The sequence below is a fragment of the Natator depressus genome, chromosome 1, assembly GCF_965152275.1.
Source record: "Natator depressus isolate rNatDep1 chromosome 1, rNatDep2.hap1, whole genome shotgun sequence".
In the NCBI taxonomy this organism is placed as follows: domain Eukaryota; kingdom Metazoa; phylum Chordata; order Testudines; family Cheloniidae; genus Natator; species Natator depressus.
This window is the reverse complement of record NC_134234.1, coordinates 185,407,751-185,421,332: the sequence shown is the minus strand read 5'-3', so window position 1 is coordinate 185,421,332 and position 13,582 is coordinate 185,407,751. Positions and strand designations below refer to the sequence as shown.

The 13,582-nt window shown below is 41.6% G+C and overlaps 1 protein-coding gene across 8 annotated transcripts in view; it reads left to right on the top strand.

The window, feature by feature from the left end:
• Positions 1 to 13,582, top strand: part of LOC141999196 (ephrin type-A receptor 6) — an 817,098-nt gene that overhangs the window by 437,383 nt on the left and 366,133 nt on the right. For all 8 annotated transcript variants that reach the window (XM_074972390.1, XM_074972364.1, XM_074972372.1 and 5 more), the window contains one exon: positions 2,090 to 2,425. In XM_074972390.1, coding sequence (XP_074828491.1) covers positions 2,090 to 2,425 — 336 coding nt within the window. The remainder of the gene's footprint in view (positions 1 to 2,089; positions 2,426 to 13,582) is intronic.

The following is a 13,582-nucleotide window of genomic DNA, read 5'->3' as shown; positions in this document are numbered from 1 at the left end:
CTTGGGTGTCCTCCAGAGTATCAGTGTCCCTGGCTTCCACCATCTGGGGCTTTCACGGTTCCCAGGATGGAGCTTGCGTCATGCGTCCTCCCTCCTTCGCGGTCAGCCCTGAATGAGCTGAGCTGCTCCCTTTTATATCTAGTCTCCAGCCGGAGCATACCCACCAAGGCTGCGGGGGCATGGCCTCGTCAGCCCAGAGAGTAGAGGTAACCCCCACAGTACCAGTGGGGGGCAAGAGTGCCCCGTCACAGTCCCCTGCCACTAACACTCCCATTCCCAACTAACTGTTACTGAATCAGCTGCAGAGAAATCCTGTAATGTTTAGCAGGGTAGTTAAAAACCTCCCTTGGGGTTTCCGAGCAACCATGCCCTAGAGTTTGTGGCATCATAGCTATCGTGTTTGCTTGGAAAACCCAGGTCTTCCTGAGTTAGCACACTAAGGATTTAAGTGCTTCTCTGCAGCCAGTTCAGTAGATAAATGGATGCCTTTCTTGGCTGTATCAAGGATCAGAGGAGATCAGAAATGAAACCAGCGAGGCATCCGCCTTTTCTAGGTGCTGGTGGCATTCCTAAAGACCATGGTTGGGGGAGAGGCTTTTTAGAAACCCCTGAAGATCCTGAGAAGAGGCCAGGAGAATTCCACCTAGACTTAGGCACTATAGTTTCCTCCTGCTCCTGCCTGTGCCATCCTAAGACATCTAAGGCAAGGTTAGGTGGTTTCCTGGGCCAATCAGGGGAGAGAGCCAGCTGTTTGGCATGGGAGGAGGTGTGGTTCTGTGGGAGGCAAGGGAGCCATGAAAATACCTTGAGGCCAAATTCCTAGAGCTTTCTTGAATCTGCTGAACTTAATGGTTTGCAAAGGAACACAACCCTACCATGATTTTTGACCTCTAGTCACTACAGGCCAATATTGTCATGACAAAATTAGAAACCCAAATAAGTGACCTGGCCTTAAGAATTGCTGCTGAACACTTGGAACTCCCACTGAGGTGAAAGGGAGCTCCAAGTGCTCAGCACCTCTGAAAATCAGACCTTTTTATTTATGTGCCTTTTATGGTGTTAGGCACCTAACTTTAGACATCCTCATTTGCAAATGTTGATCTACCTTTAAAATTACAGTCCAAGATTCTCTTGGCTTCCATTTCTATATTAATCACCAGACATCTCTGATGGTTGCTCTGTGTCTTACTGGACAGCAGAATGGTGATCAGGAAACTGAATAATAATGAACTTTTATAACAATAGTAATGGACCTTCACTTGCAGTAACACCAATTTATAACAGAATCCTGTCAGGCCTCACAAATTAAATGGGTTCTGGACAGGTTCATAATTTGGATGGAGATCATCATCATAATAATAGTGGTGTTGATGGGTCAGCAAATGACATAATTTCCTCTGAATCATTACTGAATAGTATCCCAGAGTGATACTCATGAGCCCTTTGAGCCTCAGTGGAGCTGCCATCTTTTGGATGAGTTGTAGAATAATAGCAGGTCAGGGATTGGAAAAAACTCAGTTTAGTTTATCTCCCTCTCTCTCCCTCTCTTCTCTGTCTGAGCAGAATTATTCCCTATTATACATTTACTATTTTTAAAATGTATTCATTTAAAATCTGAATAGCAAAACAGATTAAAAAGACATCCTAAAAAGCCTACCATAATAGAAATAAAATAAAATATATTTTGGGGGCAAAAAGTCTATGCCTACTTCCCACTTGCCTTGTGGGTATTTAGCATGCAATTCTTGTTTTGTCAGGCCTAGTTTTTGAATGTCCCAAATAGTGGGATATTTTTAATGTTTATCTTAAATTATCTCTTAATTTCACCCCATTCATTTTTATATCATTTTATACAATCTCAGATAATTATTTTCCCTCCTTAATATTTAACTTTCAAATATTTTAAATGTTTAGATATTTTAGACTGTTCCGTTCTACTTGTCACTAACCCAAATTGTATAGTTTGCATATGTATATATATATGTATACATTGAACTCTTTTAGTTTGTCATTATAAATCAATAGCTCAAGCTCTCTGTTTTTCCAAACTACACAATAAGGATAGTTTAACTGTTTTCTTTTTCTCTAGGGCCACCTTCTGCTCCACGGAATGTGATTTTTAATATTAATGAAACAGCTCTTATGTTGGAATGGAGCCCACCTAGTGACACGGGGGGGAGAAAAGATCTAACCTACAGTGTCATCTGTAAGAAATGTGGATCAGACACCAGCCAATGTGAGATATGCGGTGGAGGTATCCGTTTCATCCCAAGACATACAGGCCTGATTAACTCATCTGTGACTGTACTTGATTTTGTGTCTCATGTGAACTACACCTTTGAAATAGAAGCCATGAATGGAGTCTCTGAGATGAGTTTCTCCCCCAAGCCATTCACAGCTATCACAGTTACCACAGATCAAGATGGTAAGTTTTGTTATTATGCATCAATTACTGCCTGTACAGTTTGTGTATATTAGTTGTAGCACCTGTTTTAATGATATCTGATTAGATGAGGAGTAAGTTTTGCGAATTATTAGAAGTTGCTAAGTCCTTTATGTGGGGTTTTTGAGCACTCACAGTTCCCATTCACTGATAGCACTCAGCACCTGTCATGGCTAGTTCTTATGGCACCAATATATAAAAGCACATAAGCACATGCTTCAGTGCTGTGAATTTACGTATATGCTTAAAATTAAGTATGTTTGAAAACAGTGGGATTGGCTAACTGAGAAATGGCTTTATTTAGGAAAAGGGATAAAGAATTATGTTGAAAAGCTAACTTTTCTTTGATTACCAGAAGTAGCATGAGGATGTGGAAAACCTATATGAATCCATTTTATGGAGAGCTTAGGAATAGGGAATTGTTGGAGTCTTTAAACTATTGAAGTATACGGATTAATCAGTTATTGTATTGGCATGCTGTAGTCCCAGGGGTATGGATATAATCAAATGAAATACGCATTTTAAAATATTAGAACTTAACACTAGTTATACACTGATTTCATGTATTTCACATTTCAGAAGGGTGAAAAGAAAGTAAACTAATATTTACTTTAATGATCTGGCCAAGTTTCCCAATACTTGATTCGGTATGCTATAGTTTAGAAGATTTCTACATAGCCTTTTCAGCTACCCTCTCTCATTACGTGAGACATCTTAATGTGCATGTGTGTGAAAGAGAGAGAGAGAGCTTTCAACTGCTGGGTCTGGGGATTTTTTTGTTTTGGATGTGGGTTCTGTTTTGGTAACAAAATTTCTGTTGTGGATGGATTTTTATGGGAACATGATAAACTAGAAGAATTCCTGTATCTTTTATTTCTATTTGTGTTTTCTCTCTCTACTGGAGCCTATAGAAATGCCTACTATGACAGCAAACAGCACCATGTGTTATCAACAATATAATCTATATTGGTGCTCTCTCCTGGCTTGAGGTGTTGTAGATCAAAAGTTTGCTTCAAAATTATTCCATGCTGACATTTGTTCCAGAAATGTATTTTCACCTGCTGTGCTGTGACATTGCAACTGTAGCTGAAGTTCTGAATGTAAAGCTTCAGGTAGTGGCGTAGTTAATAATCCGTTTGTCAACATTTTCTTAGTAAAAGCCCTAATGTTTGTGAGGACCTAATCATGGCTTCTAGTTGTATTCAGACACTTAATTCCTGCATAGGTCAGCCTTTCAATTCTGGGGAAGTAGCTTTGTTGATGAGTGAGTAATGACTTGTTTTTGTTTCGACTTGGGCAGACAAAAACGGACAAATCACTGTGTTAGAAAATGGTCATGAAAATTGACCACAAAAACCACAAAATCTACTTGCCCCCGTTAACATGATTATGGTAATAAAAAAAAGCTAATGATATAACATGCTAATGGTATATTTTTTGCTTTGAGAACTGTCTGGAGCCCTCACAAGCTTTGTATCACTTTCTTGATCTGCATCCCTTTTGAAAACTCTTACCCATCCTCATTAAAGCAAAAAGCTGTGTCAGAAGCAGCTACTGTATGTACCGGTACTTATTTTTAGAGGTACTGTTATATGATGCTAAATGCATGTTACTAAGTGTTCACAGGCAGAGGTCACCAGAGATTTTGTTTTTAAGCTGGCAAACAGCTATCTGAACGCAGCTTGTGAACTGTAGCTAAGCCAAAGATTTTTTTAAAATAATGTATCTTTTGCTATTGTCTGTTCCCAGTATAATAGTATAGATTTTCACTTCAGTTTAGCCAAACAGGGAAAAGACCTATGATTTGGTAATCCATGACAGCCTGACAATAAATTCTAGCGGGTACTCTGCTTGCTTTCCTCACAATAATTCTTACATTTCTAAAGATGTTACTGTTAAAGCTTCAGAGAATTTAAGGATAGATTTTCAGAATCTCAGTCAGTTTATTTGGATATACAGGAAGAGGCAGTGTAACAAATGAAATGACAAGCCTCTATAAAACATTTTTATAAAGATAAAAGCACTTTTGTAGTCTTAGAAATTCTGTAGTTGTATAAAATAGTGATAACAGTAGGTTCTATATAAAAAAAATATAGAGAAAATAATGTCAGTAGGAAATATGCCGGGGAAGAAAATTAATAGAGATTTGCTTGATGGAAACTATGTAGAGAAAACAATTTTTTTTAATTTTTTAAATTTTTTTTGCAATCTTCTGGTTAGGCCTGAATAAAAAGTGGTAACTATGAAAGAACAGAAGGGAAATTGTTCTAGAAATTTGAGCTGAGAAAAAGAGAACAGTGAGAGGAGCAGTTGTCTAATTAATCTGAATAAATTGGAACGAATGTTTCTGAATATTGCGGAGACATAATTAATGTTTGTAAAGCACTTTGAAATTCTTGGATATAAGGTTTTATATGAATGCAAATCATTGTTTATTATTGTACTACTTAGTGAATACAGAAAAAATAATATAAATAAGTGTTAATGGGTAAGGCTATAATCATTCATGAACAAAGTTAATATACATGGAGGGCGGGGGGAAGCTTAGATAGTTTCCAGTATCTGTGAAATGTTTTAGGGACCAACTGCTCCTTTTTCAAAATAAGCCTACTAATAGGGTGTGTTGCACAAAATTCTTCCCCAGCTATGGAAACTCAAAAAGGTACATTTCAGTCTCCTGGGGAAATATATGCATAAAGTATTTAGAACTTTTAAAATATGCATAGGGTATTACTTCCTAGCCCTAGGTATATTTGTATTGTAGGTCTTGGTGACAACTCTATAGTTATGACTGAGATGCGTTTTGCATTTTACTGTCTCTTGGACCAGATTAGAGGAAATTTATTCTTAAAATGAGATTTTTTTCAAAGTGTGTTTGAATGTTATAACTCTGTGTGGGTGAGAGAGGGTTATTTTACACATGAGTAAGTGTGTTGAGCACTGAATAATTTTATTCCCCAAATTACTAAAAGTATAGTGTAGAGAAACAATTGCATCTCTTACTACTAATTCAGAAATGAGACACCCCTTACTATTTTAGTCATATAAGGTGCCGTAGGGTACACCATAACTAAAAAGACCCTCAAAATTACTCACAGTTTTTATTAATGATCTAATACAGGAAGGAAAACAAAAAGAGAATGTAAAAAAAATAATAATAAAATGAAGACAAGAAAACAATGGGTTACTTAAATTACAGCCTCTTCTATTGTTCCTTTCTTGTGGAGAGCTTCCAATAGAGCTCGCACAGAGCTCCAATAGAGCTATGCAACTCACAGTCAATAGTTCCTCTGCAGATCCTCTACATGCTGGATGGTAGAGCAACATTTCACGGTGGGGCTCTTGGGCTAGGTGGGCACTGCCCACACATCATAATCTGCTCATCACCTCTATATGCTTGGATTATTTGTGCTCGTGACATAAATATTCAGTTCAAGCATCTGTTGGAGGCTCACAGGCAACCGAGTTATAGATGAAAATTAACTTTGTTTTTGTAACCTTAAATTGATCCTTTGTTCTGAAAATGAATGCAGAGAGCCAAAATTTGTACTAATTCTTTGTGGATTAAGAGGTACATTTACAAAATTTCACAACAAATCTGTTTTTGATATTGTGTTCAGGACTATAAACATTTGTTTTAAGGATCTCAGGAAATATGTAAATACCAAAACTGTGCTTCAGTTACTTAAAATGAACTAACCAATTATTGTCTTCATATTTTGTAAGAATGGGGGTAAAGGTAGGATTGCCTGGCTATACTGAAAGAAAGACAGGAGATACTTGATATGGTTTTAATCAGGCCGCAACTTTATTATTAGATGTCTAGGACTACCCAACAGATAAAATGTATAGTGCAGGTTACCCCATGTTCATTCAATAAGTGCCCGGAGGAGGGCTTCAAACAGCCCCCCTCTTTTTCCATCCAGGTCCCCCAACCAACCCAATGCTGGGACCTTACCATCCCCACCTCTTAGGAGGGTTTAGGTGGGCTATAAGAAAGGGGGATTGGCTCCCTGCCGTACCATAGATAGCAGTCCCAAACCTCCCCCTTCCATTCCTTTAACTAACATCACCATTTTAAGTCCTTTAACAAGCCATTTATCTGGTCACTGTATACTTTCCTCATGGAGTACCTGCACTGGACATCTGCCCCACACTTACATAATGAGTTGTGACATGTAGCCTAACTCCCTTCATGCCTCATATCAACAGAGCCCTCCTTGAACCTGTTGTGGGGAAAGCGAAAAAAGCCCCACTCCACCTAGGCCAATCTGGTGGTGAGGGAAAAATTCCTTCCTAGCCCCCCCCTAAAAAGGGCCAGCTAGCACAATGCCCACAGCAGGTCCAGACCAAATCTGATATTTTGCCGTCTAAAGAGGAGGGAGGGTGGGTGCTGCCTTGCCTGCTCTGTGGAAAAGGGCTTCTCCTTCCTGTGCTTGCCCTTTTTCAACTATTCCACCCTTCTGGTCCGAGGGGAAGACCCATTCCCCAGCCCCCCTTTGCAGCAGCTTCTGACCTCTCTCCCCACCCAACCCATAGAGCACTGTTCCCTTTCCCTCTGCCAGCCAGACAACATTCCCCCCCCCAAAAAAAAACACACACACACTTTAAGGTGTGGTGTGGTCATTTACTTAATAGGAATGCAGCAAATCCTTTAATGGAGACAGTGTACTGTGATTGCTCTGCATGATAATTGCTGACAAATGCCAACCTAAAAAAAATCTCTGTTTATATCCTTAAAATTTTGAATATCTTATTTATTTTCCCTGAACAAGTGTGTATTTTTTTACCTTGCAGATATAGATGTGTTTCTCTTTTTTTTTCTCTCTCTCCCTCTTTAGTGCAGCACAAGCCAATTGATTCTATTAACTTTAATGTCTTGTGATCCAACATTATCAATTAGGTCAACAAGAATCTACTCAGCTTTGAGAAATATGTCTTTAATTGATGCATCATGGGGAGCAGAGGGGAACAAACTGTGATATATTTGGGTATCTATCTCTAATGTACCCACTGATATGGTCTCTCTGGCTTTTCAAACAATGTCTTTGAATGAATAGTGTATTTGTAATAACTGATATTTAGGATCGGATGTACATTTCCCACCAAATTACCATGTTAAGGTCCAGGAACTAAAATTCTGGGTGCAAACTATTTACCTGATGATACATTTGACAATAACATCACAATTGCTCTAGTTTAATTTGCAATAGGGATGTTTGTGAAGAACCGACTAAAATGAACATTGTATAAAAATTGAGATTTTATAGCATTGGTGGAAGAAGTTTGTCTTTTTTTTAAATTGTCCCTATTGCAATCAGTGGAAGTTAAGAGCATTAACAGGATCAAACCCTAAGAGGTTAAGATGTTTGTTCATCATCTTGCATGATTTAAAACAAAGAATGCTCAATAAGCCCATTTGTACTATGTGCACCCTTCTCAGCTAAGAACTGTATTAAAGTAATCAAGCACATTTCATTGAGTTGGAACCTTTCACAGTGAGTGATACGTAGTTAGAAGAATCATTATTGAATATTCTAGTCAGGGTTGGGTGCAAGGGATTCCAGATATAAGCCTGTGCCTTCAGTAATTAGAAACCTTTGCCACAAACCTTAATTGACTGACTGCTGAAATTCTTCAGTTGTATTATCAGCCTTCTGTTTTCACAGTTTACCTAAACATTTCTGAAAGGTATTTCATTAAAAAAAAAACTCTTATGTTCCCACCACTTCACAAGCAAAATGAAGACTTCGGTTGCTTTCTTGGCAAGAGGAATTACTTTGGTCAAAGGCAGTAAAGGAAGACATTAATCACGGCTAGTCAATCTGAAACAAATTGTGTTTGTAAATGTCATGACTTTCACATAAACCTTTAGGGAGCATGTTCAAAGTGAAGGACATGGTAAATTACAAACTAATTCTGCTGATGTTTGCTATGGGGTCTTTAAAGCAATTATGTCAGTAGCAGGTTGCTCCGATTCATTTGCTTCTTAAAAAGTAGTTTCTTCATTACATTCAACAACCCTTCTCCTTCCACTTCTGTCTCTCTTCCATATGGATCTGCCTTAGGCTCACAGTTCTGGAGACAGTGTTCATTTATATACTCTGAGAGTACTAAGTTATGTACATTGGAAGAAGGTCAAAATCAAATTCAAAACTACCTAAAGTTTCTGAAGTTTCAGAAAACTGTTTGTTTTAGAGCTGAGCTACTTTCCAAATACTATTTCTAATAATAAACACTCACCTACTCCTGACCAGGTTCTATAATGAGGGACATCTCTCTTGCTAGTTCCGTCTCCTGATTACAGACCTGAACATGCTTTCACCCCAAAGTAAAATTCAGACAGGCCTCCCATAGAAACAATAACAAAAGATTGCTTCTGTGAAAAGATTAACATTGTCTAGGAAATGCACAATGAATATTTCATTTTGAAATACGTGCTCTTCCCTTAACTCCCGGCATAAGTGACGCTTGATTTTTTTTCCTGTATGAACTCTATTTCTGACTCAGGACTGGGGGATGACGGCCAGTGTCAAGGGTTTGAAAGCTTTACTGGGGGGAGGGGGAGGGGCAACACCACCACTTCAATAAAAGGCTGTCTTAATACCATTAAATCTCATTGTAATCACACATGTTTCCTCTATTATACACATAATCTGTGGCTTCAAAGGGAAGTGCTTTAATGCATATGAAATGTATATGTGTATTGTACCTTGGAAAAGGACACGTCGCACAGAAGTGCACTCATTGTCACAGTCTGACTGCAAGGGCCCGAAAGGACCAAGACATTTGCTGAGACTTCTCATCATGGAGCGATCCTTCCAACCAGCCTCGCACCCTCGTGCAGACGCTTCCCCCACATGGCTCTCCCACTCTGCTGGTCACCCACTGACCCTCATTTGCTGCCTCTTTCCAAGAGGAAATCCTCTCTTTCCCATGCTGATGGGAAGAAATGGGCTACCACATCAGCCTCTGCAGAACTGCCCAACAGAACACCATCCCCTATGAGGTCAGTAGCCTCAACATCTTCATGGGTGAGACATAGCTCCCATGACTGTCCGAGTACCTCCAGTACTGGAGCTAAAGAGAGGTCTAAAGACCCTAAACAGGCAGACCTACAGGTGACCGCACTCTCTCGAATGTGGCATGAGACCTTCAAAAATGGTGCTGAGCGCCCTGACCAAATCATCTTTGGGCATCACAGCACTGACGAAACTGCTGACACTGCATCTCTTATCAGCATTGGCATGTCTATTGGCACTGATACGCCCTATGGCACTGACGAGACTGTTGGCACCGTGGAAGCCCTCGCCTCCATCTGCTGGCCGTTTCAGAGAATGCGCCTCTCCCTCGACACCAGTGCAACTGCAGATGATGCTCCTCCCTTCTCCCCAGGAGTTGAGATACCCTGAGGATCTGATGATATCTGACATGCCTGAGTCACCACTACTCAGACACAAGCTCCCTCCACTTCTGTCCTCGTCTCCAAAATCACAGCATTGCTCCCTTTCCTCTCTGAAGATGCCACCACCCTTCCCGAACAAGGAAGAGGAGGAGGAATACTCTGTCTCACACTCAGATTTGGGACAGGCACAAAAGGCGACATCTACACATCCTCAATATCCACAACCTGCAACTTAACCAAGACCCTGGTACAGACTGCCATGCATGCAACCCCATGTGAAACTCCCTCCACATTGGTAGTACAGGGACCCTTAGGCCATGTACAGAGCAGTTTCCAAAGCCTCCCGTAGAACAAAGCCAGGGATATCCACACTCATCATCTTCATCCATCTCTCAACCTCCAGAGGCCAATCCGCTCCTATTAGAGGACCAGGAAGTAAAATCAGAGGAGGAGATTACACCACCACTTCATATCTCCTCCTCTTCCCCTGATACGGCGATCATGCCTCCACCCCCTACGTCAGCAGACAACTTTAAACACTTCTAGAAGCTGTTTTGCAGGATTGCAGGCTTCCTCCAGATGCCTCTGCAGGAAGTGAAAGAGCAACAGCACAAGCTGTTCGATATCCTGCATGCCTCTGCATTGGCGAAGATAGCCCTCCCTATCAATTAGGCCCTTCTCTACCCGTCTAAGGTACTCTGACAGAGCCCAATGTCCATCTCGCCAACCTGTAAATGGGCGGACAAGAAATATTATGTTCCCACTAAAGACATGGAATTTCTTTTTTCTTATCCCACTCCGAACTCCCTGGTTGTCAATGCCATGCATGAGAAGGGGCGACAATATCACCCCCTTATGACAGGTTCTGGAAGCAACTTGACCTATTCATCTACAAGGCTTATTCATTTGCCATGCTCCAGTTCCATACCTCCAATTATGAGGCTCTCAAGGCCAAATACAACTATATCAACTACTCTAAGATATAGGAATTTTGGCAAGACCTTCCTGATGAGAAGAGGGAGCAACCAGGTGCTCATATCTGAAGGGCACCTCTTGGACAGTATGGCTTTTCAAGCCTCCTTGGACTTCACTGATATAGCTGCCCATTCCGTTGCAACAGCCATAGTGATGAGACAAGCATCATGGCTACACCTCTTCAGACTCCCTAAGGAAGTACAAACCACTGTTGAGGACCTAGCCTTTGAGTGTCCCAAATTATTTTCAGAACACATGGATGAGTCCCTACACTCCCTAAAGGACTCTCGAGTGACTCTCTCCATTTTCTCAGCATTTATACACCAGTGCCAAAGAGACACCTGGGGAAATACCAACCTGCCCCAAGATCCTGACCTCCACCTTTCATCCCTTATCAACAGTACGACACACAATGCTGGTGACAGAAACCCCTATCAAGCGCAGACATTCGACTCCTCAAGGACCTACTTCTCACACATCTTCAGCCAGATGACAATTCTGAAGGTTTGGTTGAGGCCCCAAGACTCCTTCCCCATGTTCCAGTCACTACAACCATCTTCAACATCTCACCAGTTTGGCGACCATTTAGCCCCTTTCTATCGATCTATCCATTCATCTGTCAGTTCAGACAATTGGATTTTAGAGATCATCAATGAAGAATATTCTATCCTGTTCCTACCTGTCCCCCCCACTCACCCTCCTTCTCCATCCATCTCTCTTCAGAGACCCTTCTCACAAAGACATTCTACAAAAAGAATAAAGCACCCCCTCCAATGGAGAGTCATAAAAGCAGTCCCATCCCAACACAGAGGGAAGGATGTTTATTCCCATTATTTTCTGATCCAAAAGAGATCCGGCGAGTGGAGACTGATCCTAGACCTATGAAACCTCAACATGTTCATCAAACTGCAATGCTTCAAGTTGGTTACCCTATCAACCATTATCCCAGTACTGGAACAAAGGGACGGGTTCTTGGCCCTCAACCTCCAAGATACATATTTTCACACATCACCATATACCCTGCTCACAGACAGTTCCTCAGATTCATCATGGGGACCAATCACTACCAATACAGGGTATTACCCTTTGGAGACTCTGCAGCCTCCTGAGTATTCTCCAAAGTCCTCACAGGAGTGGCCGAAGACTTACACAAACAAGGCATTGTCCTATTTCCATACTGAGGCAACTGTCTCCTCAAGGCCCCATCCAAACCCAACACCCTTCATGCCGTACTGCTGACAATGGACCTCTTTTCAAGCCTCAGGCTTCGTACAAACCTACAAAAATCAACACTGTCACCAGTACAACACCTGGAGTTTATTGGGGCACACTTGGATGCCATACAAGCCAGAGTCTTCCTCCCTGCTCACAGATTTTCAGCAATAGTCTATATAGTAACCCCAGTGAGAACCTGTCATAGAATCATAGAATCATAGAATATCAGGGTTGGAAGGGACCCCAGGAGGTCATCTAGTCTAACCCCCTGCTCAAAGCAGGACCGATCCTCAATTAAATCATCCCAGCCAGGGCTTTGTCAAGCCTGACCTTAAAAACTTCTAAGGAAGGAGATTCCACCACCTCCCTAGGTAACGCATTCCAGTGTTTCACCACCCTCCTAGTGAAAAAGTTTTTCCTAATATCCAACCTAAATCTCCCCCACTGCAACTTGAGACCATTACTCCTTGTTCTGTCATCTGCTACCACTGAGAACAGTCTAGAGCCATCCTCTTTGGAACCCCCTTTCAGGTAGTTGAAAGCAGCTATCAAATCCCCCCTCATTCTTCTCTTCTGCAAACTAAACAATCCCAGTTCCCTCAGCCTCTCCTCATAACTCATGTGTTCCAGTCCCCTAATCATTTTTGTTGCCCTTCGCTGGACTCTTTCCAATTTTTCCACATCCTTCTTGTAGTGTGGGGCCCAAAACTAGACACAGTACTCCAGATGAGGCCTCACCAGTGTCGAATAGAGGGGAACGATCATGTCCCTCGATCTGCTGGCAATGCCCCTACTTATACATCCCAAAATGCCATTGGCCTTCTTGGCAACAAGGGCACACTGTTGACTCATATCCAGCTTCTCGTCCACTGTAACCCCTAGGTCCTTTTCTGCAGAACTGCTGCCGAGCCATTCGGTCCCTAGTCTGTAGCAGTGCATTGGATTCTTCCGTCCTAAGTGCAGGACTCTGCACTTGTCCTTGTTGAACCTCATCAGATTTCTTTTGGCCCAATCCTCCAATTTGTCTAGGTCCCTCTGTATCCTATCCCTACCCTCCAGCGTATTTACCTCTCCTCCCAGTTTAGTGTCATCTGCAAACTTGCTGAGGGTGCAATCCACACCATCCTCGAGATCATTTATGAAGATATTGAACAAAACCGGCCCCAGGACCAACCCTTGGGGCTCTCCACTTGATACCGGCTGCCAACTAGATATGGAGCCATGGATCACTACCTGTTGAGCCTGACAATCTAGGCAGCTTTCTATCCACCTTATAGTCCATTCATCCAGCCCATACTTCTTTAACTTGCTGGCAAGAATACTGTGGGAGACCGTGTCAAAAGCTTTGCTAAAGTCAAGGAACAACACGTCCACCACTTTCCCCTCATCCACAGAGCCAGTTATCTCATCATAGAAGGCAATTAGATTAGTCAGGCATGACTTGCCCTTGGTGAATCCATGCTGACTGTTCCTGATCACTTTCCTCTCCTCTAAGTGCTTCAGAATTGATTCCTTGAGGACCTGCTCCATGATTTTTCCAGGGA